General features: G+C 52.4%; 3 protein-coding genes across 3 annotated transcripts; all 3 read left to right on the plus strand.

Moving 5' to 3' along the window:
* The first annotated feature begins 3,479 nt into the window (after positions 1–3,479).
* Positions 3,480–3,794, plus strand: LOC134510903 (feather keratin-like). Its single transcript, XM_063324112.1, has one exon. It carries the CDS (start codon positions 3,480–3,482, stop codon positions 3,792–3,794), a length of 315 nt encoding a protein of 104 aa, XP_063180182.1.
* Positions 3,795–11,239: 7,445 nt separating this feature from the next.
* LOC134510893 (feather keratin-like) lies at positions 11,240–11,554 on the plus strand. Its single transcript, XM_063324103.1, has one exon. The coding sequence runs from the start codon at positions 11,240–11,242 to the stop codon at positions 11,552–11,554; it is 315 nt and encodes a 104-aa protein (XP_063180173.1).
* A 6,499-nt stretch (positions 11,555–18,053) lies between these two features.
* LOC134510836 (feather keratin-like) lies at positions 18,054–26,378 on the plus strand. Its single transcript, XM_063324062.1, has 2 exons — positions 18,054–18,320; positions 26,301–26,378. The coding sequence occupies exons 1-2, from the start codon at positions 18,054–18,056 to the stop codon at positions 26,376–26,378; spliced, it is 345 nt and encodes a 114-aa protein (XP_063180132.1).
* Positions 26,379–27,494: the final 1,116 nt, after the last annotated feature.

The following is a 27,494-nucleotide window of genomic DNA, read 5'->3' on the forward strand; positions in this document are numbered from 1 at the left end:
CTGAACGCCTGCCTGCCTTGGGAAGCAGTGAAGGAACTCCTTCTTTTGCTTTGCTTGCTTGTGCATCTTTTGCTTTACTTATTAAACCGACAGCTCAACGCACAAATTTTTTCACTTTTTGTCTTCGGATTCTCTTTCCAAGCCTGTTGTAGTGGGGAGTGAGCGAGTGGCTGCATGGTTCAGATTGCTGGCTGGCGTGAAACCAAGACACCTCCCATCCGGGATTTAGAGACATTGATGACATCTCCCCTACGCGGCCTTTTCTCCTGGCTGAAGAAACTCCCAGCTCTCTCAGCTTCTCCTCAAGGGAAGGATGCTCCAGTCCCTTCCGCGTCTTGGTGGCCCTGCACTCGACTTGCTCCACCACATCCATGCCCTTCAAAAACTCACAGAATCACTGAGGTTGGGAAAGACACTTAAGATCACTGATTCCATCCCTTAACCTAACCCTACCAAGTGCCCCACTAAAGCAAGTCCCTTGGGGCCAAGTCTACTCTCTTCTAGATACCTCCAGGGCTGGTGACTCAACCGCTTCCCTGGGAAGCCTATTCCAGTGCTTGACAACCATTTCAGTGAAGACATTTTTCACCAGTGCCCATTACAGGGGGACGATCACTTCCATAGTCCTCCTGGACTCATGACTTTTGATACAGGCCACGATGCTACTGGCCGCCTTGGGCTCCAGGGCACACCGCTGGCTCATACTCAGCTGGCTGTCAAACAACATCCCCAGCTCCTTTTCCAATGGGCAGCTTTCCAGGCACTCTTCCCCAAGCCTGTAGTGTTGCATGGGGTTCTTCTGACCTAAGTGCAGGACCCGGCATTCAGCTTTTCTGAACCCCACACCACTGGCCTCCTCCCATCGATCCAGCCTATCCACATCCCCCTCTAAAGCGTCTTACCCTCAAGCAGATCCACACACTCGCCCAACTTGGTGTTCCCTGCAAACATTCTGAGGGTGCACTCGACCCTCTCGTCCAGGTTGTTCGTAAAGATACTAAAGAGAACCAGCCCCAGTACTCAGCCCTGGGGAACACCACCTGTAGTGGCAACAATCTGGATTTAGCTCCATTCACCTCTATGGGCCTGGCCATCCAGCCCGTTTTTTAGCCAGCAAAGTGTACGCCCGTCAGAGCCATGAGCAGGCAGTTTCTGCAGGAGAACACTCTGGGAAACGGTGTCAACGGCTTTACTAAAGTCCAGTTAACAACATTCACAGCCCTTCACTCATCCATCCACTAAGCGCGTCCCCTTGACATAGAAGGAGATCAGGTTAGGCAAGCAGGACCTGCCCTTCATAAAGCCATGCTGGCTGGGCCTCATCACCTGGTTGGCCTCTATGTGCCATACGAAGGCAATCAAGATGATTAGCTCCATAACATTTCCCAGCTCCCAGGTCAGAAAGACAGACCTTTCTCTCAGCTACAAACTTACAAGCAATGGGGGCATCAAAGTGCCCACAGGGCACATCAACAGGGTGTGGCAGGCCTAAAGACAGGCTTAGCCAGCCACAAACGTGCCACGAGATGATGTCACTGAAGATACCCCACCTCTCCTACGCCTTGGCTGTGACTGCTGAATTCCCTGACACACAGCATCCATGCACGTCCTCCAAAATACCTACTCGCACTTAAAAGCTACCACCAGGGCCAAGTGGACACATCCACAAGACGACAACATGTAAAGGGAGCGTTGTGGGAAGGAAAACACACCCACCTCAGCACTTGACAGGCTGTGGCATGAAAGAGATGCTTGCTCAAAAATGCAGTCATGCACGAAATCATGGCCGCAGATCCGTACTCACGTGCCGCGTGTTTGCCTCCAACTCTCCTCAACAAGGTCCACCTTCGCTTTCTTCCCGTCACACACTGTGCAGAGAAATGGCCTCATCCATCGGCACTCGCCCCATGTGAACAACCCAAAGGCCCTGGCCCACCAGCCTCCCCTGCATGCCGATCCCACTCCCCCTCTGTCTCTTGACACACTCTCGGCCTCTCCAGGATCTCGCCTGCTTTTGCACGCTGCCTCATACGCAATCATGGAGGCACTTGGGTTGGAAAAGACCCTGAACAATCTTGACACCGTTCACCTATGACTATGAACTTCACAAAAGAAACATCGTCCTAAGTCCCACATCTACACGTCTTGTCATTACCTCCAGGGATGGTGATTCAACCACTTCCCGGAGGAGCCTCTTCCAGTGCTTCATAACCCTGCTGGGGATGACATTTTTCCCAGCATCCAAACTGAGCATCCCTATGCACCCTTTAAAGACGTTAATTCTTCTCCTCTCACTTGTTACTCGGGATAAGGGACTGACACCTACCTCATTACCACCTCTTTTCAGGTGGGTGTAGTGAGCGATAAGGCGTGCCCTCAGCCTTTTTCTTTCTGCAAACTAAACATGCCCAGTTCCCTAAACAGCTCCTGACAAGTCTTGTTCTCTACATCCTTCACCAGCTTCATTGCTCATCTTCAGATGTGTCGCACCAGAGCCCAGGTTGCAAATTTGCCGGACACAACTAAGGGGATCCCTACGCAAGAGCCAAGAGGAGCCTTTGGGGAGCACGACCAGCCTCCCAACAGCACAGGGCTGCCACGATAATGCCCTGCTCTCACAAACAGCCCTCCTCTGCCTGCTTCAACTGCCTCCACCAGGGACGGCTCCAGCGGGGCACAAACCCAAACACGCAGCCTCCATTCTCCCACCTACAACCTTAAAAACAAAAGGGGCACCAAGACAGACACAGAGCACACCCAACGGGAAAGGCCATGCCCAAAGACAGCCTTAGTGAGCTGGCAGCAAGGCAGGGAAGGAACGAGCTCAATGCAAGGCGCAGCGCCTAATGCCTAGACCTCCAAAGCCCAGACCAGCCTGCCACGGCTGCAAGGAAATGACGCCCCCTCTTCACAACGCACCCACAAACCACACCACACAACTGCCACGGCATGAACTCCCTGATGACACCCCACCTCTCTTATGCTTTGGTCACGTCTTCTGACAACCCTGACGCGTGCCATCAACACAATGTTTAGGGCCTCTACTACTGGCACTTACAAGTTGCCGCCAGGGCCGAGTGGACACATCATCAATAAGACAACATGAAATTGGAGAATTTCAGAAAACAAAGAACACAACCACGTCATTACTCGTGAGGCTGTGTCATGCAAATTTGTTTGTGGAAAAGGCCATCATGCGCCAAGCCTGTCCCGCCCCACCACGACCAGCATAAAAGGCGGCCCAGCGCCTCTCTCCCTCACACACTTCTCCTCACACCTTCTCCTCCACCCACAACAAGGTGAGTCTCAACACCCTGACCCTGCTTGTCCTCATGCACTTGGCCCTTCTCCTCCAGCTCCCCACAGCCCCACAACAGCCCTCCACACTCCCTCGCCCTCCTCCAACACTGACCCTCACATCCCCACGACCCTCACCTTTCTCAACACCCTCTCTTCCAGGCACCCTCCACACCACACAAATGGCCTGCAACAACCTCTGCGGACCCTGCGGACCCACCCCGCTGGCTAACAGCTGCAACGAGCCCTGCGTCAGGCAGTGCGAGGCCTCCCGCGTCGTCATCCAGCCTTCCACCGTGCAGGTCACCCTGCCAGGACCCATCCTCACCTCCTTCCCCCAGAGCACCTTTGTTGGATCCTCCGCATCCGCTGCCGTGGGCAATGAACTCAGCGCCCAGGGAGTGCCCATCTCCTCCGGCGGCTTCGGCTTCGGCCTTGGCTACGGCTTGGGAGGCCTGGGCTGCTTCAGCGGCAGGAGAGGCTGCTACCCCTGCTAAGGGCCCTCACCACCACTCCTGACAAAACCCTCACAGCCTGGAAGACACGGTACTGATGGAGGACACATCCTTGGCTCTTTCCTAGCACATAGACCTGCTGTCCACGCATCTTTATCTCAAGGCTCCAAGGAAGAGGGATGGGGACAGTCCTTCTCTTCTCCCACTTCCTTCTTTGCAGTTCAACTTCTGCTATATCCACTACTCGCCGTTGCAACCACATTCTGACAAGCCAGAGCCCAACAACGAGCTCCACTGTGCAACTCCCACTGCGGGGCAGGAAGACCTTGCTGCTCTGGCAAGATCTCTCTCACACAAGGGAGCTTGGATGATGGTCACCCTACCTGCAACTCTCACTAGCTCCCTTGCACTTGGCATTCCTGCCTTTGCATTCTTTTCCATCAATAAAGTTCTCTTGCATTCCACCTGAGATACCTCAGTTTCCTTTTTTGTCACAAGGCTCTTCCAGCCTCACTCAACACAAAGCCACAGCTACAGAGACCATCGGGGTGGGTGGGAAAAGGCCACAGGGCCGGTCTTCGGAACTATGGCCCCAGCAACAACCACAGCACAGAGCAGCACAGGGGGGCTTCCAGAACCTGACACAAGCCCTTCACTTACCCAAAGGCTTGGACGTATTAACACACTTCCAACCAAGGCTCTGACACAAGCTCCCCATGCCAGCACGCACTTCACCAACTCTCTTCCGCAGCATGACCCTCTCACCAGCACAGCAGGCAGAATCACAGCAAACACAATCATTCACTGCACAAGGAGTCTCTGGACATCATCTACTTCAACAACACCCGCTCAAAGAGAGTCAACTCAAGCAGGCACTCCACAGCCTTGTCTAGTCAGGTTTTCAGTATCTCCAAGGATGAAGTCTCCAACACCTCTCTCTACAACCCCTTTTCACCTGTTAGACCACCGTAACGGTCATACTGAAAAAGGCTGGCCTTCTCTTCCATGGAAGTGGCACGTCTTTTCAGCTTTTCTCATTCCCCATGCCTCGGCCATGGGAACTCATGACAAGAGTCTGACTCCCCTCTCCTCGTTCCCTCCTGACATCGCTTCACCTGCGATAGAGTTGACTTTCTCACTAGCAGCTCGTAGAAGGCTAGGTTTTGCACGTGGGATGAGATTGGCGTTGAGAGCCCACTACTCTTTCTGGTTGTTGCTAAGCGCTCAAGGCCTTTTCTGCTCCTCACACTGCCCTGCCAGCGAGTAGGCTGGCAGTGCACAAAAAGCTGGGAAGTGACACGGCCAGGACAGCTGACCCCAACTGACCAAATGATAGTCCATGCCAGGTGAAGGCATGCTCAGTATGTAATGCATGGCAAAGATGAAAGAACAGTGTAATGAACGGACGTACGGCTTTTGTCGTTCCAAATAACTGATGTGCATGATGGAGCCCTTCTTTCCTGGAGACATGGCTGAACACCTGCATTCCAGTGGGAAGTATTCAAAGAATTCCTTGGTTTCTTTGATGCCACTCATGGCTTTTGCTCTACCTACAGAACTATTTCTACCTCAGCACACCCGTTTTTTCACTTTTCCTCTTCTGATTCTCTTCCCCATCCTGCCGAGGGGGAAGCGAGCGAGCGGCTGCATGGTTCTCAATGCTCGCTGGGTTTGCACCACTGAAACTCCCCTCTGGGATTTAGAGACATTGATGACAGCTCATCAATGAACGTGGCCTTGCCTCCTGGCTGAGAAACCTCCCAGCTCTCTCTACTTCTCCTCAATGAAGGATGCTTCAGTCCCTTCAGCATCTGGGTGGCCCTGCACTCCCCTTGCTCCACTAAGTCCATGGCCTTCCAGAAATCACAGAATCATTGAGGTTGTGTTTTGGGTGAATGCCAGCTGGCAACAAAGAACCATGCGGCCACTCCTTCACTGCTCCCACAGCTGCGGGATGAGGGGGAGAATTGGAAGAAAGAGGGAAAACTCACGGCTTGAGATAAAGGCAGTTTAACAGAACAGCAGAGGACAGAGGAAATCAAGAACAACAGAACTTGCAGAGGAATGTACAAAAACGATTCATTTATCACCACTCACCAGCCTGACCTGGGGAGCCCCAAGCCCACTCCCAAGCAGCGATCTCCGACGCCCTCCCCCAGGAAGCTCCCCCAGCTATACACTGGGCACGGCATCTCATGGCATCGAGTACCTGTGTCCCGTGGCCAGCTCCTTGTGAAAATTGAGCCTATCCCCAAAGGAACCAGGACAGGTTGGAAAAGAGCCTTAAAATCACCAAGTCCAATCCTTAACCTAACACTCCCAAGTGCACCAGGAAAGCGTGTCCCGCAGCACAACATCTATGCGTCTTCTCAGTTCTTCCAGGGATGGTGACTCAACCATTTCCCTGGCCAGCCTCTTCCAGCACTTCACAACCCTGTCGGAGAAGACATTTTTCAATGTCTTGCAAACAAAGCAAATCTAGGAATTCCTTCACTACTTCCCATGGGCAGGCAGGATTTCAGCTGCCTGCAGAAAAGCAGGGCTCCATGATGCGTGATGTTTCTTGGCAAGACTAATGTCACAACTCCAAGAGTGCCTCCCGCCTTCTTTGTTCTTCCCCCAGCATTATGTATTGAGCATAATGTCGTACGGCACGGACTATCCCTTTGGTGAGTTCTGGTCAGCTGTGCTGGCTGTGTCTCCTCCCGGCTTTTTGTGCCCTCCCAGCCTATTTCCTGGCAGGGTGGTGTGAGGAGCAGAAAAGGCCTTGAGTGCTTAGCAAGAACTGAAAACAGTAGTGGGCTGTCAATAGCATTCTCATCCCAAATGCAAAACAGAGCACCCTACCAGCTGCCAGGAAGGGAGTCACTTCTATCCCAGCTGAAACCTTACTAAGGAGGGAATGAGGAGAGGGGAGTCAGACTCTTCTCTCAGGTGCCCACAACCAGGGCATGTGATGATGGAGAAAGATGAAAAGAGGCGCCTTTTCCTTGGAAGACAAGGCATGCTGTTTTCAGCGTGAGTGTGGTCAAAGATTGGAACCGGTTGCGCAGAGAGGCGTTGGAACCTCCGTCCTTGGAAATACTGAAGACCTGAGTGGACATGGTTGCGGATAGCCTGCTTGAGCTGACACTGTTTGAGCAGGTTCGGTTGAAGTAGAGGATGTCCAGAGGTTCCTTGGGCAGTCAATGATTCTCGTTGCTGTGATTCTGCCTGCTGTGCTGGCCACAGGGTCATGCTGGGGAAGAGAGTTGGCAAAGTGTGTGCTGCCATGGGGAGCTTGTGTCAGAGGCTGCAGTAGAAGTGCATTAGCGTGTGCAAGGCTTTGTTTGGGTAAGTGAAGGGCTTGTGTCACGTTCTGGAAACCGCCCTGTGCTGCTCTGTGCTGCTGTTGTAGCTGGGGACATACTTCCTAAGAGAGGTCCTCTTCCCTTTTTACACCCACCGTGATGGTGCGTGGAGCCCTGTCTCTGTGCCGGCTGCAGTTGGGAGCAACTGGAGACAAGTGTCCTGGTTTGAGGTAAAACAGAACCAATTTTCTGGTTTGTATTTTTACGTTTTAGCTGGGCCTCTTCTAACTGACTAAACGGGGAAACTAACAGCATATTGTTTAGAAAGTGTTCACTCTCACTGAGTGACAAGACCTGATTATACCAAGGAATGGTACGCAGAGACGCTCTCGCTTAGACTTATTCCTATAACAAGCGAGGTCAGCTAACTTCGTTATTTGCCTCGTTAGAGGGTCAGAAGTGGAAAAGCATAGAGGGGTGACACCTGTAAGGAGGAGCGGACAGGACAGGTCCTCTTATCTCTTCCTCTCCTCTCTTTGGGAAGGGGGGACATCTGTCATTGTGATTGGCCAATCCGGCCAAAACCACGCAAGAAGAAAGGGAAGGCGTCTCAGTTTTGGATGCAGGAGAACTTTATTGAGGCAAAGCAGTGCACAGGCAGGAATGCCAAGTGGAAGGGAGCCAGTCTGAGCTGCAGGTAGGCTGACCTTCATTTGAGGTCGCTTGTGAGAGAAGATCTTGCCAGAGCATCAAGGTCTTCCTGGCTGGGAGGGGAAATGGCACCCTGGAGGTCTTTGAGTTGTCAGCAAGTGTTTGCAGCAGATTGTAGTGGACATAGCCGAAGGGGCGATGCAAAGAAGGAAGTGGGAGAAGAGGAGGAGGTACATGGGCCATGGTTGCAGACAGCTTGGGCTTGCCCCTTCCCTCCTCCCTTGCTTGGTGTCTTGAGAGGAGGAGCCATGGACGATACAATCCTGTGCCAGCAACTACCTAGAAGTGCATCTTCAATGCAAGCTGTGGCTTCCATGGTGTGGGTGGTTGGTGCCAGGGTTAGTGGCGATGGCCCTTAGCAGGGGTAGCAGCCTCTTCTGCCACCGTAGCAGCCAAGGCCTCCCAAGCCATAGCCGAGGCCGAAGCCGAAACCGCCAGAGGAGATGGGCACTCCCTGGGCGCTGAGTTCATTGCCCACAGCAGCGGATGCGGAGGATCCGACAAAGGTGCTCTGGGGGAAGGAGGTGAGGATGGGTCCTGGCAGGGTGACCTGCACGGCGGGAGGCTGGATGACGACGCGGGAGGCCTCGCACTGCCTGACGCAGGGCTCGTTGCAGCTGTTAGCCAGCGGGGTGGGTCCGCAGGGTCTGCAGAGGTCGTTGCAGGCCATGTGTGTGGTGTGGAGTTTCCCTGGAAGAGAGGGTGTTGAGAAAGGTGAGGATCATGGGCGTGTGAGGGTCGGTGTTGGAGGAGGGCGAGGGAGTGTGGAGGGCTGTTGTGGGGCTGTGGGGAGCGTGGCAGTAAGGAGGCGTGAGGGCTGCTGAGGCTGTCAGCACAGCATGGTGGAGGAGAGGGGCCAGGTGGGTGAGGAGAAGGAGGGTCAGGGGGTTGTGGCTCACCTTATTGAGGCTGGAGGATCAAGCGTGAGGAGAAGTGTGTGAGGGAGAGAGGCACTGGGCCGGCTTTTATGCTGCTCCTGGAGGGGCGGGACAGGCTTGGCGCATGACTTGTTTTTCACCAAGCAGCTCTTGCATGGTACACGCACTCAAGTAATGACATGGGGTGTGTCTTCCTTCCCACAACAGTCCCTTTTCATGTCATCCTCTTGAGGTTGTCTCCATTTGGCCCTGGCAGCAGCTTCTAAGTGAGTGTAGGTAGTTGGGAGGGTTTGGATGGATGCTGTGTCACGGAATTCAGCAGACGCCACCAAAGCATAGAGAGGTCGGGTGTCTTCAGTGAGGTCATCCCATGGCAGTCCTGTGGTGTGGTTGGTGGTTGCGTTTTGAAGAGGGGGCCTCATTTTCTTGCAGCCCTGCCAGGGTGGTTGAAACTTTGATGGTGTTGCAGGCGTGAGGTGCTGCCCCTTCCATGGCATTCGCTCCCTCCCTGCGCTGCTGCCAGCTTGCTCAGCCTGTCTTTAGGCCTGGCCTTTCTCCCTGCATGTGTTCTGTGGGTGTCTTAGTGCTTCTCTTGTTTGAGGGCTTGGTACAAAGGCATTTTACAAAGCATGAGGGAAAGGCCGTGGATGTTGGTAACCTGGGCTTTAGAAAAGTCTTTCATGCCATTTCCCACAGCATTCTGCCGGAGAAACTGCCGGCTTATGGCTCGGATCGGGGTCCAGAAAAGCAAGGCTTCATGAGGCGTCCTGTTTTCTTGGGAATAGAAACCTCATAACACCAAACGGCCACCTGTTCTTTCTTCTTCCCCAGCATTTTATACTGAGCATGATGTCATATGGCATGGACTATCCTTTTGGTCAGCTAGGGTCAGCTGTATCAGCCATGTCACCTCCAAAGTTCTTGTGCACTACCAGCCTACTTGCTGGTTGGGCGGTATGAGGAGCAGAAAAAGCCTTGAGTACTTACAACAACCAAAACTCTAATGGGCTGTTGACAGCATTCTCACCCCAAATGCAAGGGAGTCGGACTCTTCCCATGGGCACCCATGGCCAGGGAATGTGTTAATGGAGAAAGATGAAAAGTTGTGCCATTTCCTTGGAAGAGGAGGCAAGCCTTTTTCAGCATGAGGCTGGTCAAGCAGTGGGAAAAAGATTGCACTGGGAGGTGTTGGAGTCTCCATCCTTGGAGATAGTGAAAACCTGACTGGATGTGGTCATGTAGAGCCTGCTGGAGGCGACCCCTTTGAGAAGTTTGGGTTGAAGTAGATGATGTCCAGAGGTTCCTTATGCAGTCGATGATTCTGTTTGCTGTGATTCTGCCTGCTGTGCTGGCCAAGGGTTGGTGCTGGGGGAGAGAGTTAGTGAAGTGTGTGCTGCCATGGGGAGCCTTTGTCAGAATGGTGGTTCAAAGTGCCTTAGTATTGCAAAGGCTTTGTTTGGTCAAGTGGAGGGCTTGTGTCAGGTTCTGGAAGCCCCCCTGTGCTGCCCTGTGCTGCTGTTCTTGGGGACATACTTCCTAAGAGGGGTCCTGTAGTCCTTTTCGCACTCACCCCAGTTGCCTCCCGAGCCCTGGCTTTGTGTTGCATGAGGTTGGAAGAGCCTTGGGAAAAGAAAGGAAGTGGAGGCATCTCATGCTGGGATGCAGAACTTTAACGAGTTTATTGCCAAAAGACCTGCTCCAGCACTGGTTTCTCTCCATGGGATCAAAGCCTCCTTTGGGAATCCACCTGCTTCGGCGGGGGTTCCTCCACAGGCTGCAGGTAGATATCTGCTCCACCGTTGACCGCCATGGGCTGCATATCTACAACATGCTTGACCATAGTCTTCAAAACGAGATGCAGGGAAATCTCTGCTCCAGTGCCTGGAGCACCTCCTCCCACTCCGTCTTCACTGACCTTGGGGCAGCACCGAACGCCTGGCACCCCTCCAAAGCCCAGGCCGGCCTGCCAGGGCTGTGAGGAAATGGGGCCCCCTCTTCACAACACACCCGCAAACCACACCACACAACTGACACAAAATGACCTCACTTACGACACACCACCTCTGGTATGCTTTGGCCATGTCTCCTGAATACCCTGAAACGCTGCATGCATGCACATCCCTCAAACTACTTACTCTGACTTAAAAGCTGCCACCAGGGTGAGATGGACATGAGGAGAAGATGAAAAGGGGCTGTTATGGTAAGGAAAACGCACCGCACATCATTCCTTGAGTAGCTGCGGCATGGAAGGACTCATTGCTGAGAAACACAGTCAGGCGCTAAGCCTGTCCCGCCCCTCCACGACCAACATAAAAGCCGGCCCAGCGCCTCTCTCCCTCACACACTTCTACTCACGCCTTCTCCTCCACCCACAACAAGGTGAGTCTCAACCCCACGACCCTCCTCCTCCTGACCCCCCTGGCCTCTCTCCTCCACCACGCTCTGCCCACAGCCTCAACAGCCCTCACGCCTCCACACTGCCACGCTCCCCACAGCCCCACAACAGCCCTCCACACTCCCTTGCCCTCCTCCAACACCGACCCTCACACCCCCACCACCCTCACCTTTCTCAACACCCTCTCTTCTAGGGACTCTCCACACCACACACATGGCCTGCAACGACCTCTGCCGCCCCTGTGGACCCACCCCGCTGGCTAACAGCTGCAACGAGCCCTGCGTCAGGCAGTGCGAGACCTCCCGCGTCGTCATCCAGCCTCCCGCCGTGCAGGTCACCCTGCCAGGACCCATCCTCACCTCCTTCCCCCAGAGCACCTTTGTCGGATCCTCCGCATCTGCTGCCGTGGGCAATGAACTCAGCGCCCAGGGAGTGCCCATCTCCTCCGGCGGCTTTGGCTTCGGCCTCGGCTACGGCTTGGGAGGCCTGGGCTGCTTCAGTGGCAGAAGAGGCTGCTACACCTGCTAAGGGCCATCGCCATCACCCTTCGTAGCTGATCTCTCTCGTGCAGGGGACTTTGGTTGATGGTTGCCCTAATAATACCTCAGACCATCTCCCTTCCCCTTAGCACCTCTGCCTTTGCAATCTTTTCCCTCAATAAAGTTCTCTTGCATCTCAGCCTCAAACGCCTCCACTTCCTTTCTTCTCACAAGGCTCTTCCAACCTCACCCAACACAAGGCCAGGGCTACAGAGACCATTGGGGTGGGTGGAAAAGGGCTAGAAGACCTCTCGTAGGAACTATGGCCCCAGCAAAAACAACAGCACAGGGCAGCACGGGGGTGCTCCCAGAACCTAACACAAGCCCTTCACTTGCCCAAACAAAGTCTTGCACATAATAAGCACAGAATCACAGAATCTTGCTGGTTGGAAGGGACTTCTGAGATCATCGAGCCCAACCACAAAAAAAAAAAAAAAAAAAAAAAACCACCCACCTACTAAACTCCACACCCACAACCCCACACACAACACCCCACCACAAACAATAATCTTGGGCACTAGCGCATGCCCTGAAGAGCCATGTCTACACATTTCTTAAATACCTCCAGGGATGGTGACTCCACCACCTCCCTGGGCAGGCTGTTCCAGTGCCTGACCACTCTTTCAGAAAGGATTCCTCCTAATATCTTCCTAATATCTAAATCTCCCTTGCCGCAGCTTCATACCATTTCCTCTGGTCCTGTCGCTATTCCCTTGGGAGAAGAGGCCAACCCCTGCCTCTCTACAGTTTCCTTTCAGGTAGCTGTAGAGGGCAATGAGGTCTCCCCTCAGCCTCCTCTTCTCCAAACTAAACATGCCCAGCTCCCTCAGCCTCTCCTCACAGGACTTGTTCTCCAGACCCCTCACCAGCTTGGTGACTCTCCTCTGGACACACTCCAGCACTTCAATGTCTTTCCTGTAGTGAGGGGCCCAAAACTGAACACAGTACTCGAGGTGAGGCCTCACCAGTGCCGAGTACAGAGGCACGATGACTTCCCTACTCCTGCTGGCCACGCTATTCCTGATACAAGCCAGGATGCCATTGGCCCTCTTGGCCACCTGGCCACACTGCTGGCTCATGTTAAGCCGGCTGTCCACTAACACTCCCAGGTCCTTTTCTGCCGGGCAGCTTTCCAGCCACTCTGCCCCAAGCCTGTAGCGTTGCCCGGGGTTGTTGTGACCAAAATGCAGGACCCGGCACCTGGCCTTATTAAACCTCATCCCATTGGCCTTGGCCCATTGATCCAACCTGTCTAGATCCCTCTGTAAAGCCTTCCGACCCTCAAGCAGATCAACACTCCCACCTAGTTTGGTGTCATCCGCAAACTTACTGAGGGTGCATTCAATCCCCTTGTCTAGATCATCAATAAAGGTATTGAACAAGACTGGCCCCAAGACTGAGCCCTGAGGGACACCACTGATGACCGGCCGCCAACCAGATTTTGCTCCATTAAGCACAACTCTCTGGGCACGGCCATCCAGCCAATTTTTTATCCAGCGGAGGGTACACTTGTCTATGCCACGATTCTCCAGTTTCTCCAGGAGAATGCCGTGGGGGACGGTGTCGAACGCCTTACCAAAGTCCAGGTAGACAACATCCACAGCCTTGCCCTCATCGAGAAAGTGGGTCACATGGTCATAGAAAGAGATCAAGTTGGTCAGGCAGGACCTCCCTTTCCTAAACCCATGCTGGCTGGCCCTGATCCCTTGGCTGCCCTGCACTTGCCTTGAGAGCTCACTCAGGATGATCCTCTCCACGATCTTTCCCGGTACAGAGGTCAGGCTGACAGGCCTGTAGTTTCCGGGATCCTCCTTCCGGCCCTTCTTGCAGATGGGCGTCACATTGGCCACCCTCCAATCATCTGGCACCTCTCCTGTTGACTAGGATTGTTGATAGATAATGGAGAGAGGCTTGGTGAGCTCTCCTGCCAGCTCCCTGAGAACTTTTGGGTGAATCCCGTCCGGCCCCATAGACTTATGCGTGTCCAGGTGCATAAGCAAATCATTAACTACTTCCTCCTGGATTACAGGGGAGTTGTCCTGTTCTCTGTTCTTATCTTCCAGCCCAAGAAGCTGAACACCCTGGGGGTAGCTGGTCTGACTATTAAAGACAGAGGCAAAGAAGGCATTAAGTATCTCAGCCTTCTCCTCGTCCTTGGTTGCAAGGTTTCCCCCCGCATCCAGTAAGGGATGGACATTCTCTGTCACTCTCTTTTTGTTGATGTATTTATAGAAACTTTTTTTGTTGTCCCTTATGTTAATTGCCAGGTTGAGTTCCAGCTGGGCTTTTGCCTTCCTGATTTTTTCTCTCTATGACCTAACAGGATCTCTGTACGACCTAACACGATCTCTGTACTCCTCCTGAGTTGCCTGTCCCCTCTTCCAAAGGTGGTAAACCTTCCTTTTTTCCTTAAGTCCCATCAAGAGCTCTTTGTTCATCCAGGCCGGCCATTTTCCCCGCCCTTTAATTGTGCGCCTCATGGGGACAGCCTGCTCCTGGGCCTTTAGGATTTCCCTCTTAAAGAGCGTCCAGCCTTCCTGGGCTCCTTTGTCTCTCAGGACTACCTCCCACGGGACTCTCCCAACCAGGGTTCTGAACAGGCTAAAGTCTGCCCACCGGAAGTCCAAGATGGAGGTTTTGTTAACCCCCTTCCTTACCTCACTATGGATGGAAAACTTAACCATTTCATGGTCACTAAGCCCAAGACAGCCTCCGACCTCCACGTCCCCCACTAGCCCTTCTTTGTTTGTGAACAGTAGGTCTAGCAAGGCACCTCCCCTGGTAGGCTCACCTACCATTTGTGTCAGGAAGTTATCCTCCATACACTCGAGGAACCTCCTCGCCTGCCTGCTCTCTGCTGTGTTATACTTCCAGCAGATGTCTGGTAAGTTGAAGTCCCCAACTAGAACAAGGGCTGGCATTTGCGAGACTGCAGCCAGCCGCTTATAGAATACCTCATCAACCTGCTCATCCTGGTTGGGTGGTCTATAGCAGACTCCCAGCACAAAATCACCTTTGTTAGCCTTCCCTTTCACCCTTACCCATAAACACTCAACTTCTTCATCACTGCAGTCTATCTCTATAGAGTCAAACAACTCCCTAATGTACAGAGCCACACACACCCCCCCTCCTTCCTTGCCTATTCCTTCTGAAGAGCTTATAGCCACTCATTGCAGCATTCCAGTCATGACCATCATCCCACCACGTTTCCGTGATGGTGACTATGTCGCAGTTGTCCTGCTGCACAATGGCGTATAGCTCATCCTGTTTGTTGCCCATGCTACGTGCATTAGCGTAGATGCACTTGACCTGGGCTACTGATTTCACCCCCATCTTTGGCCCTTGACACTCAGGTTCATTACCAGCAGGCCTGGTTTTATCCCCTTCCCCCTTAACTTTCGGCTTAAAGCTCTGTCCATGAGCTTTGTTAACTCTTAGCCTAGTACCCTTTTCCCCTTCTAGGAAAGGGCTTTCCCAATGTTCTCTAGCAGTAATTTCTAAACGTCTATCACCTTTCTCTGATGAAATGTCAGAGTGGGAGTCCTCACTAATGTGGTCTCCTTCAAACCATGGCATGCTTTCCTAAGGTTTAATCTTGACAGGCCCACTTATCTCCCCTTCCCCCCTCATATCTAGTTTCAAGACCGGTCAATGAGCCCTGCTAACTCCTGCCCCAAAATTCTTTTCCCCCTCTGCACTTTGAACCAACCTTCTGGCACAAGCTCCCCATGGCAGCACACACTTCACCAACTCTCTTCCCCAATACGACCCCCTGGCCACCACAACAGGTACAATCACAACAAACTGAATCTTTGCATGAGGATCTGGACACCATCTACTTCCACCCAGTCTGCCCACACGGGCTCAGCTGGAGCACAGCACCTTGTTCAGCACCATGTCCAGTCAGGTGTTCAGTATCTCCAAGGACGCAGTCTCCAACACTCCTCTGAAGAAATGGTTCCCCTTCTTAACCACCTTCACACTGAAAAAGCCTTGCCTTCTCTTCCAAAGAAATGGCATGTCTTTTCATCTTTCTCCATTCACACTTGCCCTGGCCATGGGCACCCTGAGAAGAGTCTCACTCCCCTGTCCTCATTCCCTCCTCTCATCGGTTCACCTGGGATAGAGTTGACTTTCTCACTAGTAGCTGGTAGAGTGCTCTGTTTTGCATTTGGGATGAGAATGCTGTTGACAGCCCACTACTGTTTTCAGTTCTCGCTAAGCACTCAAGGCCTTTTTTGCTCCTCACACCGCCCCACCAGCAAGTATGCTCGGAGTGCACAAAATGCTGGGAGGAGACACGGCCGGGACAGTTGACCAGAACTCACCAAAGGGAGAGTGCATGCCGTATTGTCGTTATGCTCAATTCATAATGCTGGGGGAAGAAGAAAGGAGGAGGGGGCACTTTGGGAGTTATGACGTTTGTCTTTCCAAGAAAACATCACACGTGATGGAGCCCTGCTTTCCTGCAGACGGCTGAATTCCTGCCTGCCCATGGGAGGTGGTGAAGCAATTCCTTGGTTTGCTTTGTTTGCATGCACAGCTTTTGCTTTACTTATACCGCTCTTTTTCTCAACGCACACATTTTTTCTCTTTTCCTCTTCTGATTCGCTTCCCTATGCCACCGTGGTGGAAATGAGCGAGTGGCTGTGTGGTCCTACTTGCCAGCTGGAGTTCATCTCCCATACGTACCATTCAGGATTCAGAGACATCGATGACACCTCCCCTTCAGGTCCTTGCCTCCTGGTCGATAAACCTCCCAGCTCGCTCAGCTTCTCCTCGGAGGAAGGGTGCTCCAGTCCCTTCAGTGCCTTTGTGGCTGTGCACTTGACTTGCTCCGCTATGTCCATGGCCTTCATAAACTCATAGAATCACTGGGGTTTGGAAAGACCCTTGAGATCATTGAATCCCACCCTTCATCTAACCCTACCAAGTCTACCACTAAAGTGTCCCCAAGTGCCAAGCCTACTCTCTTCTACAGACCTCCAGTGATGGTGAGTCAACCATTTCCCTGGCCAGCCTCTTCCAGTGCTTCACAAGCGCTAGCGTTGCAAGGAATTGTTGTAACCCAAGTGCAGGACCCAGCACTCAGCCTTGTTGAACTTCATAACATTGGCCTTGGCCACTTGATCCAGGCTGTCCACATCCCTCTGTAGAACCATCCACCCTCAGGCACATCAACAAACCCACCCAATATGGGTCACCAGCAAACTTAATGAGGGTGCACTCGATCCCGTCGTCCACATCGTTGATAAAGATATTAAACAGAAGTGGCCCCAATACTCAGCCCTGAGGAACACAACTTCTGACCAGCCACCACACTGAATTTAACTCCATTCACCACAACTCTCTGGGCACGGCCACCCAAACGGTTTTTTAGGCAGTCAAGAGTATGCCCATCAGAGCCATGAGCAGGCACTTTCTGCAGCAGAATATTGTGAGAAACAGTGTCAAAGGCTTTAGTAAAGTCAGGCTTAACAACATCCACAGCCTTGCCCTCATCCATCCACTAAGCGGCTCTCCTTGTCAAAGGACGAGATCAGGTTAGGCCAGCAGGACTCTTCATAAAGCCACGCTGACTGGGCCTCATCACCTGGGTGTCCTGTATGTGCCATGTGATGGCACTCAACATGATCAGCTCCAAAATATTTCCAAGCACCAAGGTAAAACAGAGAGGCCTTTCTCTCTTATACTTACCAACAAGAGGGGCACCAAGGCACCCACAAAACACACCTCACGGGAAAAGCCAGCCTCAAAGACAGCCGTAGTCAGCTGGGATCAAGGCCGGGATGGAGCAAATGCAGGGGAAGGGGCAGCACCTCATGACTGCCACACGATCAAAGTGCACAACAGACAGGGCTGCGAGGAAACGGGGGCCCCTCTTCGCAACACACCCACAAACCACACCACACCAGTGCCACGGCATGACCTCACTGAACACACCCCACCGCTCCTATGCTTTAGTCCCATCTTCTGTTCAGCCTGACAAGCGACAGCAAAACCAAGTCTTTGGCCTCTAATACTGGGACTTGAAAGCTGCCGGCGCGGCCAACTGGACATGTCCTCAAGTGGAGGACACGAAAAGGGAGTGATGTGGGAAGGAAATGACACCCCACCTCATGACTCGCCAGGCTGTGGCATGCTTGCTCCAGAAAACCATCATGCGCAAAGTCTCTCCCACCCCTCCAGGACCAGCATAAAAGCCGGCCCAGCAACTCTCCCTCACACACTTCTCACGCCTTCTCCTCCGCCCTCAGAAGGTGAGCCTCAACCCCATGACTCTCCTTCTCCTCACCCACCTGACCCCTCTCCTCCACCACGCTCTGCCCACAGCCTCAACACCCCTCATTCCGCCCCACCACCACACTCCCCACAACCCCACACCATCCTCCACACTCCCTCGCCCTCCTCCAACACTGATCCTCGCACCCCCACGACACTTCTCTTTCTCAACACCCTCTCTTCCAGGCACCCTCCACATCACAACCATGGCCTGCAACGACCTCTGCCGCCCCTGTGGACCCACCCCGCTGGCTAACAGCTGCAACGAGCCCTGCGTCAGACAGTGCGAGGACTCACGCGTCATCATCCAGCCCCCCACTGTGGTGGTCACCCTGCCAGGACCCATCCTCAGCTCCTTCCCCCAGAGCACTGCCGTCGGATCCTCTGCATCCGCTGCCGTGGGCAACGAACTCAGTGCCCAGGGAGTGCCCGTCTCCTCCAGCGGCTTCGGCTATGGCTACGGCTATGGCTTGGGAGGCCTTGGCTGCTACGGTGGCAGAAGAGGCTGCTACCCCTGCTAAGGGCCCTCGCCACCACCCCTGACACCAACCATGGCAAACTTGAACCAGCAGCATAAATGGAGAACACACCTCCGGGCCCTTCCTAGCACACAGACCTGCTGGCCACGGATCATGCTCTCAAGGCACCAAGGAAACAGGGAAAGGCCAGTGCCAACTGCCTGGAACCACGGCCCATGCACTTCCTCCTGTTCTCCCACTTCCTTCTTTGCATCGCCCCTTCTCCTATGTCCACTACTCTCCGCTGCAACCACTCCCGGACAAGCAAAGCCTGCCAATGATCTCCACTATGCCACTCCCACTGTGGGCCAAGAAGACCTCGGTGCTTCGGCAAGATCTACTGTACTCAAGGGACTTCGCCTGATGGTTGCCCTACTAACACCTCAGACCATCTCCCTTCCCCTTAGCACCTCTGCCTTTGCAATCTTTTCCCTCAATAAAGTTCTCTTGCATCGCAGCCTAAGACGCCTCCACTTCCTTTCTTCTCACAAGGTTCATCCAACCTCACCCAACACAAGGCCAGGGCTACAGAGACCATTAGGGTGCCTGGAAAAGGGCTACAGGATCTCTCTTAGGAAGTATGTCCCCAGCAGATAAAAACAGCACAGGGCAGAACAGGGGAGCTTCCAGAACCTGACGCAAGACCTTCACTTGACCAAACAAAGCTTGGACATGTTAATGCACTTCTACCCAAGACTCTCACACAAGCTCCCCATGGCAGCGTGCACTTCACAGAATCACAGAATCACAGAAACTTCAGAGTTGGAAGGGACCTCTAGAGATCATCTAGTCCAACTCCCCTGCTAAAGCAGGGTTACCTAGAGCCCATTACTCAGGACTGCATCCAGGCGAGTCTTGAAAATCTCCAGAGAAGGGGACTCCACACCCTCCCTGGGCAGCCTGTTCAAGTGCTCTGTCACTCTCATTGTAAAGAAGGTTTTCCCTGTATTTGAATGGAACTTCCTATGTTCTAACTTGTGCCCGTTGCCCCTCGTCCTGTCACTGGGAACCAATGAAAAGAGTCTGGCACCATCCTCCTTCAACCCACCCTTTAGATACTTATATGCCATAATAAGGTCTTCCCTCGGCCTTCTCTTCTCCAGGCTAAAGAGTCCCAGCTCTCTCAGCCTTTCCTCGTAAGGGAGATGCTCCAGTCCCTCAATCATCTTGGTTGCCCTACGCTCGACCCGCTCCAGTACTTCCCTGTCTCTCTTGAACTGGGGAGCCCAAAACTGGATGCAGTATTCCAGTTGTGGCCTCAGCAGTGCAGAGTAGAGGGGGAGAATGACCTCCTTTGACCTACTGGCCACACTCTTCCCTATGTAGCCCAGGATTCCCTTGGCCTTTTTGGCAACAAGGGCACATTGTTGGCTCATGGATAATTTCTTGTCTACACTTCACCAGCTCTCCTCCCCAGCATGACGCCGTGGCCAGCACAGCAGGCAGAATCACAGCAAACACAATCATTGACTGCACAAGAACCCTCTGGAGATCATCTGCTTCAACACAGACTTCTAAAACGGGGTCATCTTGAGGAGGCTCTCCACGACCATGTCAAGTCAGCTCTTCAGTATCTCCAAGGATGGAGTCTCCAAAACCTCCCTGCACACCCAACTCCACTATTTGACCACCCTCCCACTGAAAAAGCCTTGCCTTCTCTTCCAAGGAAATGGCACGTCTTTTCAGCTTTCTCCATTCCCCCTTGCCCTGGCTGTGGGCGCCCATGAGGAGACTCTGACTCCCCTCTCCTCATTCCCTCCTGACATGGTTTCAGCTGGGCTAGAGTTGACTCTCTCACTAGCAGCTCCCAAAGTGCTATGTTCTGGATTTGGGATGAGAAGGCGGTTGATAGGCTACTAATGTTTCCGTGATGCCTATCCAGCACAAACCCATGCTGACTGGGCCTGATCACCCTGTTCTCCTACATGTGCCGTGTAATGGCACCGAGGAGGATCTGTTCCATGACCTTCCCAGGCACCGAGGTCACACTGACCGGCCTGTAGTTCCCCGGATCCTCCTTCCGGCCCTTCTTGTGGATGGCTGTCACATTGCCGACCTCCAGTCAGCTGGGACCTCCACGGTTCTCCAGGACTGCTCATAAATGATGCAAAGTGGCCTGGCGAGCTCTTCCGCCAGCTCTTTCGTACTGTCCATGGCACCGACAAAGACGTTAAACAGCACCGCTCCCAGTACCGACTCCTGAGAAACGTCACTCCTCACTGCTCACCACTTGGACATCAAACCCTTAATCAAAAGCCTTCGAGTGCGGCCATCCATTCAGTTCCTTATCCTCCGAGTGCTCCATTGGTCAAATCCATGTCGCTCCAATTTTGGGACCAGCGTGTTGTGTGGGACAGTGTCAGACGCTTTGCACATGTCCAGGTACATGACGTCTTTTGCTCTTCCCTTATCCACCAACACTGTAACCCTGTCAGAGAACACCACCAAATTTGTCAGGCTTGACTTGCCCTTGCTGAAGCCATGTTGACTGTCACCGATCACCTCCAAATATTCCATGTGACTTAGCAGAGTTTCCAGCAGGATCTGCTCCATGATTCTGCGGGGCACAGAGGTAAAACTGACCGGACCGTACTTCCCCGCATCTTCCTTTTTTCTTTTTTGAAAAGTGGGCCTCATGGTACCCCTTTTCCAAACAGTGGGAACTTCATCCACAGCCTTTCCCTCATCCATCCACTCAGAGGGTCCCCTTGACAAAGAAGGAGATCAGAGCGGTCAGGCAGGACCTGCCCCTCATAAAGCCATGCTGACTGGCTTTGACCACCTGGTTGTCCCGTACCTGCCACGTGATGGCACTCCAGATGATCTCTCCAGAACCCTTCCTGGCATTGACATCACACTGACAAACCTCTCTCCCAGTTACAAGCTTGCAAACCAGAGGGACACCAAGACATCCGCAGGAAAAACCAGCAGAAAAGGCCAGGCCTAAAGACAGCTTGAACGAGCTGGCAGCAAGGAACGTTGCGAATGAATGCGATGGAAGGAGTACCACCTCACGCCCAGCACACCATCAAAGTCCACAACTGCATGCCAGGGCTGCGAGGAAATGAGGCCGCTTCTTCACCATGCACCCACAAACCATACCACATGAGTGCCACGGGAAGACCTCACTGAAGACATCCCACCTCTCATACGCTTTGGCTGCGTCTGCTGAATGCCTTGGCAAGTAAAAGCTTCCGCCACGGGCCAACTGCACATGTCCTCGAGACGGGGACATGAAAATGGAGAATTAGGGAAAAGAAAACACACCCCACCTCATGACTCGCCAGACTGTGGCATGCAAGAGCTGCTTGCTGAAAAAACACTCTCGTGCGCAAAGCCTGTCCCGCCCCTCCACGACCAGCATAAAAGCTGGCCCAGCGCCTCTCTCCCTCACACACTTCTCCTCACACCTTCTCCTCCACCTTCAACAAGGTGAGTCTCAATCCCATGACCCTCCTTCTCCTCGCACACCTGGCCCCTCTCCTCCACCACGCTCTGCCCACAGCCTCAACAGCCCTCACGCCTCCACTCTGCCACGCTCCCCACAGCCCCACAACAGCCCTCCACACTCCCTCACCCTCCTCCAACACTGACCCTCACACCCCCACCACCCTCACCTTTCTCAACACCCTCTCTTCCAGGCACCCTCCACACCACACACATGGCCTGCAACAACCTCTGCTGCCCCTGTGGGCCCACCCCGCTGGCTAACTGTCGGAGGATGTCGGAGTGGGAGACGGACCCGGAGTAACGATGGAGTCTCAATATGAGTATGATCGTTCTCCATTTATTCAAGTTTTCACAGAGTATATATAGACAGGCAATAAGAGCACGCGCTAGCGGCAGCTATATGATTGGCTTACAGTCTGTTCACGCACTGTCCATGCAGTTCATTCACAGATCAGATTGGTTACAAGAATTCACATAGTAAATTACTTAGTCATTAGCACAACATGTTTTCTACCTTCTCAGTTCCCATTTTTCCCATGTACTAGTTCCATCTTCTACCACCTGTTTTGCTCTTAATCTAATCTCTCATAGTAGGGAGGCTGGCTCACGTGACCATTTTCTCTCAGACACATTCCTACAATCCCCCCTTTTTCTTCTTGAGCCAGCCAGACCTTATGCATGGCATTTTCTATCATGTCAGTCACTTTGCGGAGAATACACGAGGCTACCATAATCAATAATAATATAACCAACAGTAGCATGAGCCCTTGCTTTCGTAAGTCTGATAACCATCCCGTTATACCCCATGAGTTTGACCAATCATCGAAACCATTTTTGACCGCTTTTAATTTGGACATGTTATCCTTGTTGTGACGCTCTTAGCAGGTTATATACTAAACACAATTAAAAACAGAATCAAAAAGAACCCTGCTAAGGCAATAAATACCCAGATTCCTAAATTTAGCCCAGAAAGCCAATTTCTTTGGATTTACCCACGAGAAATCCTTTTGTAATATTTCAAATACATTGTGGTTGCTGACAGCACGAGCGACCCTGGAAAAACAATCGTGGTAACATTTCGATCATCATAGTTACTGGTTTTGAAAAGGTATGTGGCAAAAATACCCACTCTAACGCAGTCAGGCTCTTTGCGAGTGCATCATCCCACTGTCCTATCAGGGCATAAAGTTGAAATTCTTGTAGGAAGGTGTTCAATGCGTCTTGCAGCAGTAGTAGACTATATCTTATCTTTCAACATGCTGTGATGCCTTCTGAGGTGTTGGGGTTAATGAACATAGAATTTATGGGGGGGGGGGGGGAGGGGCAGACACAGTGCTTCCGGGCATCCCCTGTGTCTTCAAAGTGTGCTCATGTCTCTCTCCCCCTCTCTGACCCGAGACAGCCTCCTTATATCCTGCACTGGATTGAGTGGAGAAGTACAGGCTAGAGTCGCTGCATTCATGGCCAGTGCACGCAGCGAGTCCCACCAAACTCATGATCCAGCTTTGCTAACAGCAGCTGTCTGATACGTGTCTACATTGTTGTAATCCCTTCTTGTTATCTTTTTCTGTGAAGGTCAGGTTCTTATGGATACACACATAGTTTTTAGAGCAACATATTCTACAACTTGTTCAAGGGTACGATGCAAAGCGGCATTTACAGCTGATCGTATAATGCTTATTAAACACGGCAAACAGCATACTAAACATAACAGACAAATTCCTTCCACACAGGCGATGAGTATAATTTGCTTCAACCAACCCCACCCCCAAGTCCATCCAACAAAGAGATTTCACCCAGTGGTCTCCACAAGTTGCTGGTTCGGTCGGTGCAGTTCCTGCAACTGGGCATGGATGGATTTGGAGTGGTCACTTAGATTCACACAATACAGTCCTTTAAAATCTTGACAACCATGTCTGTGAGCTGAAAGCAAAAAATCAGTAGCAGTTCTGTTTTGCAGCATCGCATATCGAATACTATCTACATCTAGCAATAACTCAGAAATAGTGGTACTAGTAGCATTGTTAAACTTATCCCTGGCAGCAAGAGAGTCCTTGTTATCACAAATCCTTGGCAGCAAAAGAGTCCTTGTTAGCAAGAGCGCATGCGGACTCCCTGTTCTTGCTGGTGCTGTGCTTTGATCTTCTTCCACAACAGGCCAAGATTCCCAAGCAGCTAGATAAGGTGTCTGTGAGTCCATTACAGGCTTATGTCATCCAAATGTTTTTCTTGCCAGCACCCGAGACTGAATAACAATTGGGGTGATATATGTGTTTTCCAGCACCCAGGTGCGAGTCCCTTGAGTGTATTTACAGTCCTCCTCGCCGATCTTCCGTTGCTTTCCCATATTCCACCCCCTTGCTCAAGAGACCGCTTCTGCTGGGTTCATTTTAGTCTCGCAGGGTATAACACAGAGCAATCTACTAAGGCATGCAATAACATAGACACATATAGGAAAAACCCAAAAAAACATATCTCTATGGTACTGCTTTGAATCAGGTGTCCTATTTCTCTTTTTCTGATGCTTTCCCGTAATGCTTATGGCACACTTTTGTGCTAACGTGGCACATTTCCCATCTAATTGTTCCTGTTTGGTTTCTTTTTTTTTTTTTTTTTTTTTTTTTTTTTCTCCCCATCACTTACGACTGACATAAAAGTCTGCCTTTGCAACAAGAGCTCAGTTTCTCATTTTTCCTTAAGTTTCTCATTTTCCTACAGAGCATCCTATAGACTTTGTCTCAACTCCTTTTCCCAATCAACCATGACCTTATAGACAAACAACAAACAACCAGTGATACGCCCTGCACGGGCAAGCCGTTCCCGAGAGTGTAAAGTGTCGGCTCATGAAAACTCCCCCAATATTTCAGGACTTCCATCGGTTCTACAGCCCATCCTGGTGTATCTACTTGGGGCGCGCTCGCCTTACGTCTAAACACTGTGTATATACAAACTTCTTCACTTGACGGAGTGTCAGCCCTAGTTGCATACGAGAACAGTACCACACTGGGCAGAACACCTGCTCAAGTGGAGTCACCTAACGACACTGCACACAACAAAAGCAAACAGTAGCACACATGCTGATCAGCAGGTATAAGCCGGCGCCCACACACACTTACACAGCAGACATACAAAAACAGCACTTCTATCTCAGGGAGACGACTGGGGAGGGGAGGGGGCGAGGCGGGCAATGTCAGGACCAAACAGCTCCGGCTCTGTCCTTCTCTGCTGACATTCTGCCTCCTCCATCGGCCTCAGATGGAGCAGAGGGGATCAGCAGGGGATCGTCCCAGACCTTCGGACCTGGCCTGTTCAATCCCCCTCCCGTGGGTTGTAATGCTGCAAAAGCCCCGGCTGCTGTGGCTCGCTCCGCGTTCATATCTTGTAAGGTCGATAACACCAACCACCATGTCGTCGCTAACGGTGATGCCTCTTTGTCTCCTTTACTTATCACTTCCCACAGTTTATTCCCAACAGCCTCCCGTACTTCTGGTTTGAAAGCTGTCTCGGGCTTTGGTGCGAATCCATTCTCTCTGCACCAGGTTAACAACCTTCGGAGCATACGCTCATCGTGTTTCAGCCCTCTCTTAGAGAGGATATGCAGGAGAAGTCTTAATATAGCCCCTTCTTCTTTTGTTACTTGTTGTCCCATCTCCTGCCCCGGCTTAATCAGTTTGAGCAACAGTTTCGCTGGTGTTTCAATCCCTCTCTTAGAGAGGATCCCAGCGAGTAGCGTGGCCGCAGCTTCTGTTTCCATAGCTGCGCCTGGGAGGTGAGGAGCGACCTCACGCCGTTGTCTGCTCCCGCTGATGCGCCCAAGCAGCACGTCTCCCAGCCGAAGTTTCCCACTCCCCTCCTCTAGCTGCTTACCGCAGTCTCGGAGAACTCAGTCGCGCTAACCATCCTCTGCTACCAGATGTCGGAGGATGTCGGAGTGGGAGATGGAACCGGAGTAACGATGGAGTCTCAATATGAGTATGATCGTTCTCCCTTTATTCAAGTTTTCACAGAGTATATATATACAGGCAATAAGAGCACGCGCTAGCGGCAGCTATATGATTGGCTTACAGTCTCTGTTCACGCACTGTCCATGCAGTTCATTCACAGATCAGATTGGTTACAAGAATTCACATAGTAAATTACTTAGTCATTAGCACAACATGTTTTCTACCTTCTCAGTTCCTGTTTTTCCCATGTACTAATTCCATCTTCTACCACCTGTTTTGCTCTTAATCTAATCTCTCATAGTAGGGAGGCTGGCTCACGTGATCATTTTCTCTCAGACACATTCCTACAGCTAACAGCTGCAATGAGCCCTGCGTCAGGCAATGTGAGGCCTCCCGCATGGTCATCCAGCCCCCCACTGTAGTAGTCACCCGGCCAGGACCCATTCTCACCTCTTTCCCCCAGAGCACTGCCGTTGGATCCTCCGCATCCGCTGCCGTGGGCAATGAACTCAGCACCCAGGGAGTGCCCGTCTCCTCCGGCGGCTTCGGCTTCGGCTACGGCTTTGGCTTGGGAGGCCTTGGCTGCTACGGTGGCAGAAGAGGCTGCTACCCCTGCTAAGGGCCCTCACCACCACCCCTGACAACAACCACCCACACCATGGAGGCCACGGCATGGATTGAGGAGGCAACTCAAGCATGTTCTGGCACATGGCTTCACCATCCACAGCTCCTCCTCTCAAGGCACCAAGCAAGGAAGCAGGGAAGGGGACAGCCCAGACTGTCTGCAACCATGGCCCATGTACCTCCTCCTCTTCTCCCACTTCCTTCTTTCCATCGCCCCTTCTGCTACGTTCACGACTCTCCGCTGCAAGCACTTGCTGAAGAAGCAAATACCACGTGGGACCTCCAGGGTGCCGCTCCTACTGCAGGCCAGGAAGACCTTGATGCTCTGGCAAGACCTACCTCACACAGGGGACCTTGGATGATGGTCACCCTACCTGCAACTCAGACGGTCTCTCTCGCACTTAGCGCTTCTACCTTTGAACTTCTCTCTTCCCTCAATAAAGTTCTTCCGCATCCCAGTCTAAGACGCCTCCACTTCCTTTCTTCTCACAAAGTTCTTCCAACCTCACCCAACACAAAGGCAGGGCTACAGTGCCCATCGGGGTGGGTGCAAGAGGGCCACCGGACCGGTCTTAGGAACTATGGCCCCAGCAACAGCAACAGCACAACAGAGGGGGCTTCCAGAACCTCACACAAGCCCTTCACTTAACAAAAGAAAGCCTTGGGCAACCTCACGCACTTCTACTCATGCCTCCAATGAAAGCTCCTCATGGCAGCACGCACTTCACCAGCTCTCTTCCCCAGCATGACCCTCTGGCCAACACAGCAGGCAGAGTCACAGAAAACAGAATCCTTGACTGCACAAGGAACCTCTGGAGATAACCTCATTACACCCAACCTTCTCAGCGTGGCCAGATTGAGCACGCTGTTCAGCACCAGATCCAGTCAGCTTTTCAGTTTCTACATGATGCAGACTCCAACACCTCTCTGCGCAACCGCTTCCACTCTTGGACCACCCTCCCACGGAAAAAGCCTTGCCTTCTCTTCCAAGGAAATGGCACGTCTTTTCAGCTTTCTCCATTCACCCTTGCCCTGTCTGACTCCCCTCTCCTCATTCCCTCCTGACATGGCTGCAGCTGGGATAGAGTTGACTTGTTCAGCAGCTGGTAGA

This window comes from Chroicocephalus ridibundus, chromosome 2, assembly GCF_963924245.1.
Source record: "Chroicocephalus ridibundus chromosome 2, bChrRid1.1, whole genome shotgun sequence".
Classification (NCBI taxonomy): Eukaryota; Metazoa; Chordata; class Aves; order Charadriiformes; family Laridae; genus Chroicocephalus; species Chroicocephalus ridibundus.

What these genes read in the sequence shown, in the direction of transcription:
- LOC134510903 (XM_063324112.1), top strand. Translation starts at nt 3,480, where the DNA reads ATGGCCTGCAACAACCTCTGCGGACCCTGCGGACCCACCCCGCTGGCT.
- LOC134510893 (XM_063324103.1), top strand. Translation starts at nt 11,240, where the DNA reads ATGGCCTGCAACGACCTCTGCCGCCCCTGTGGACCCACCCCGCTGGCT.
- LOC134510836 (XM_063324062.1), top strand. Translation starts at nt 18,054, where the DNA reads ATGGCCTGCAACGACCTCTGCCGCCCCTGTGGACCCACCCCGCTGGCT. An exon ending in ATGGCTACGGCTATGGCTTG is followed by an intron (nt 18,321 to 26,300) that starts GGAGGCCTTGGC and finishes GTCTCCTCCGGC; the next exon opens with GGCTTCGGCTTCGGCTACGG.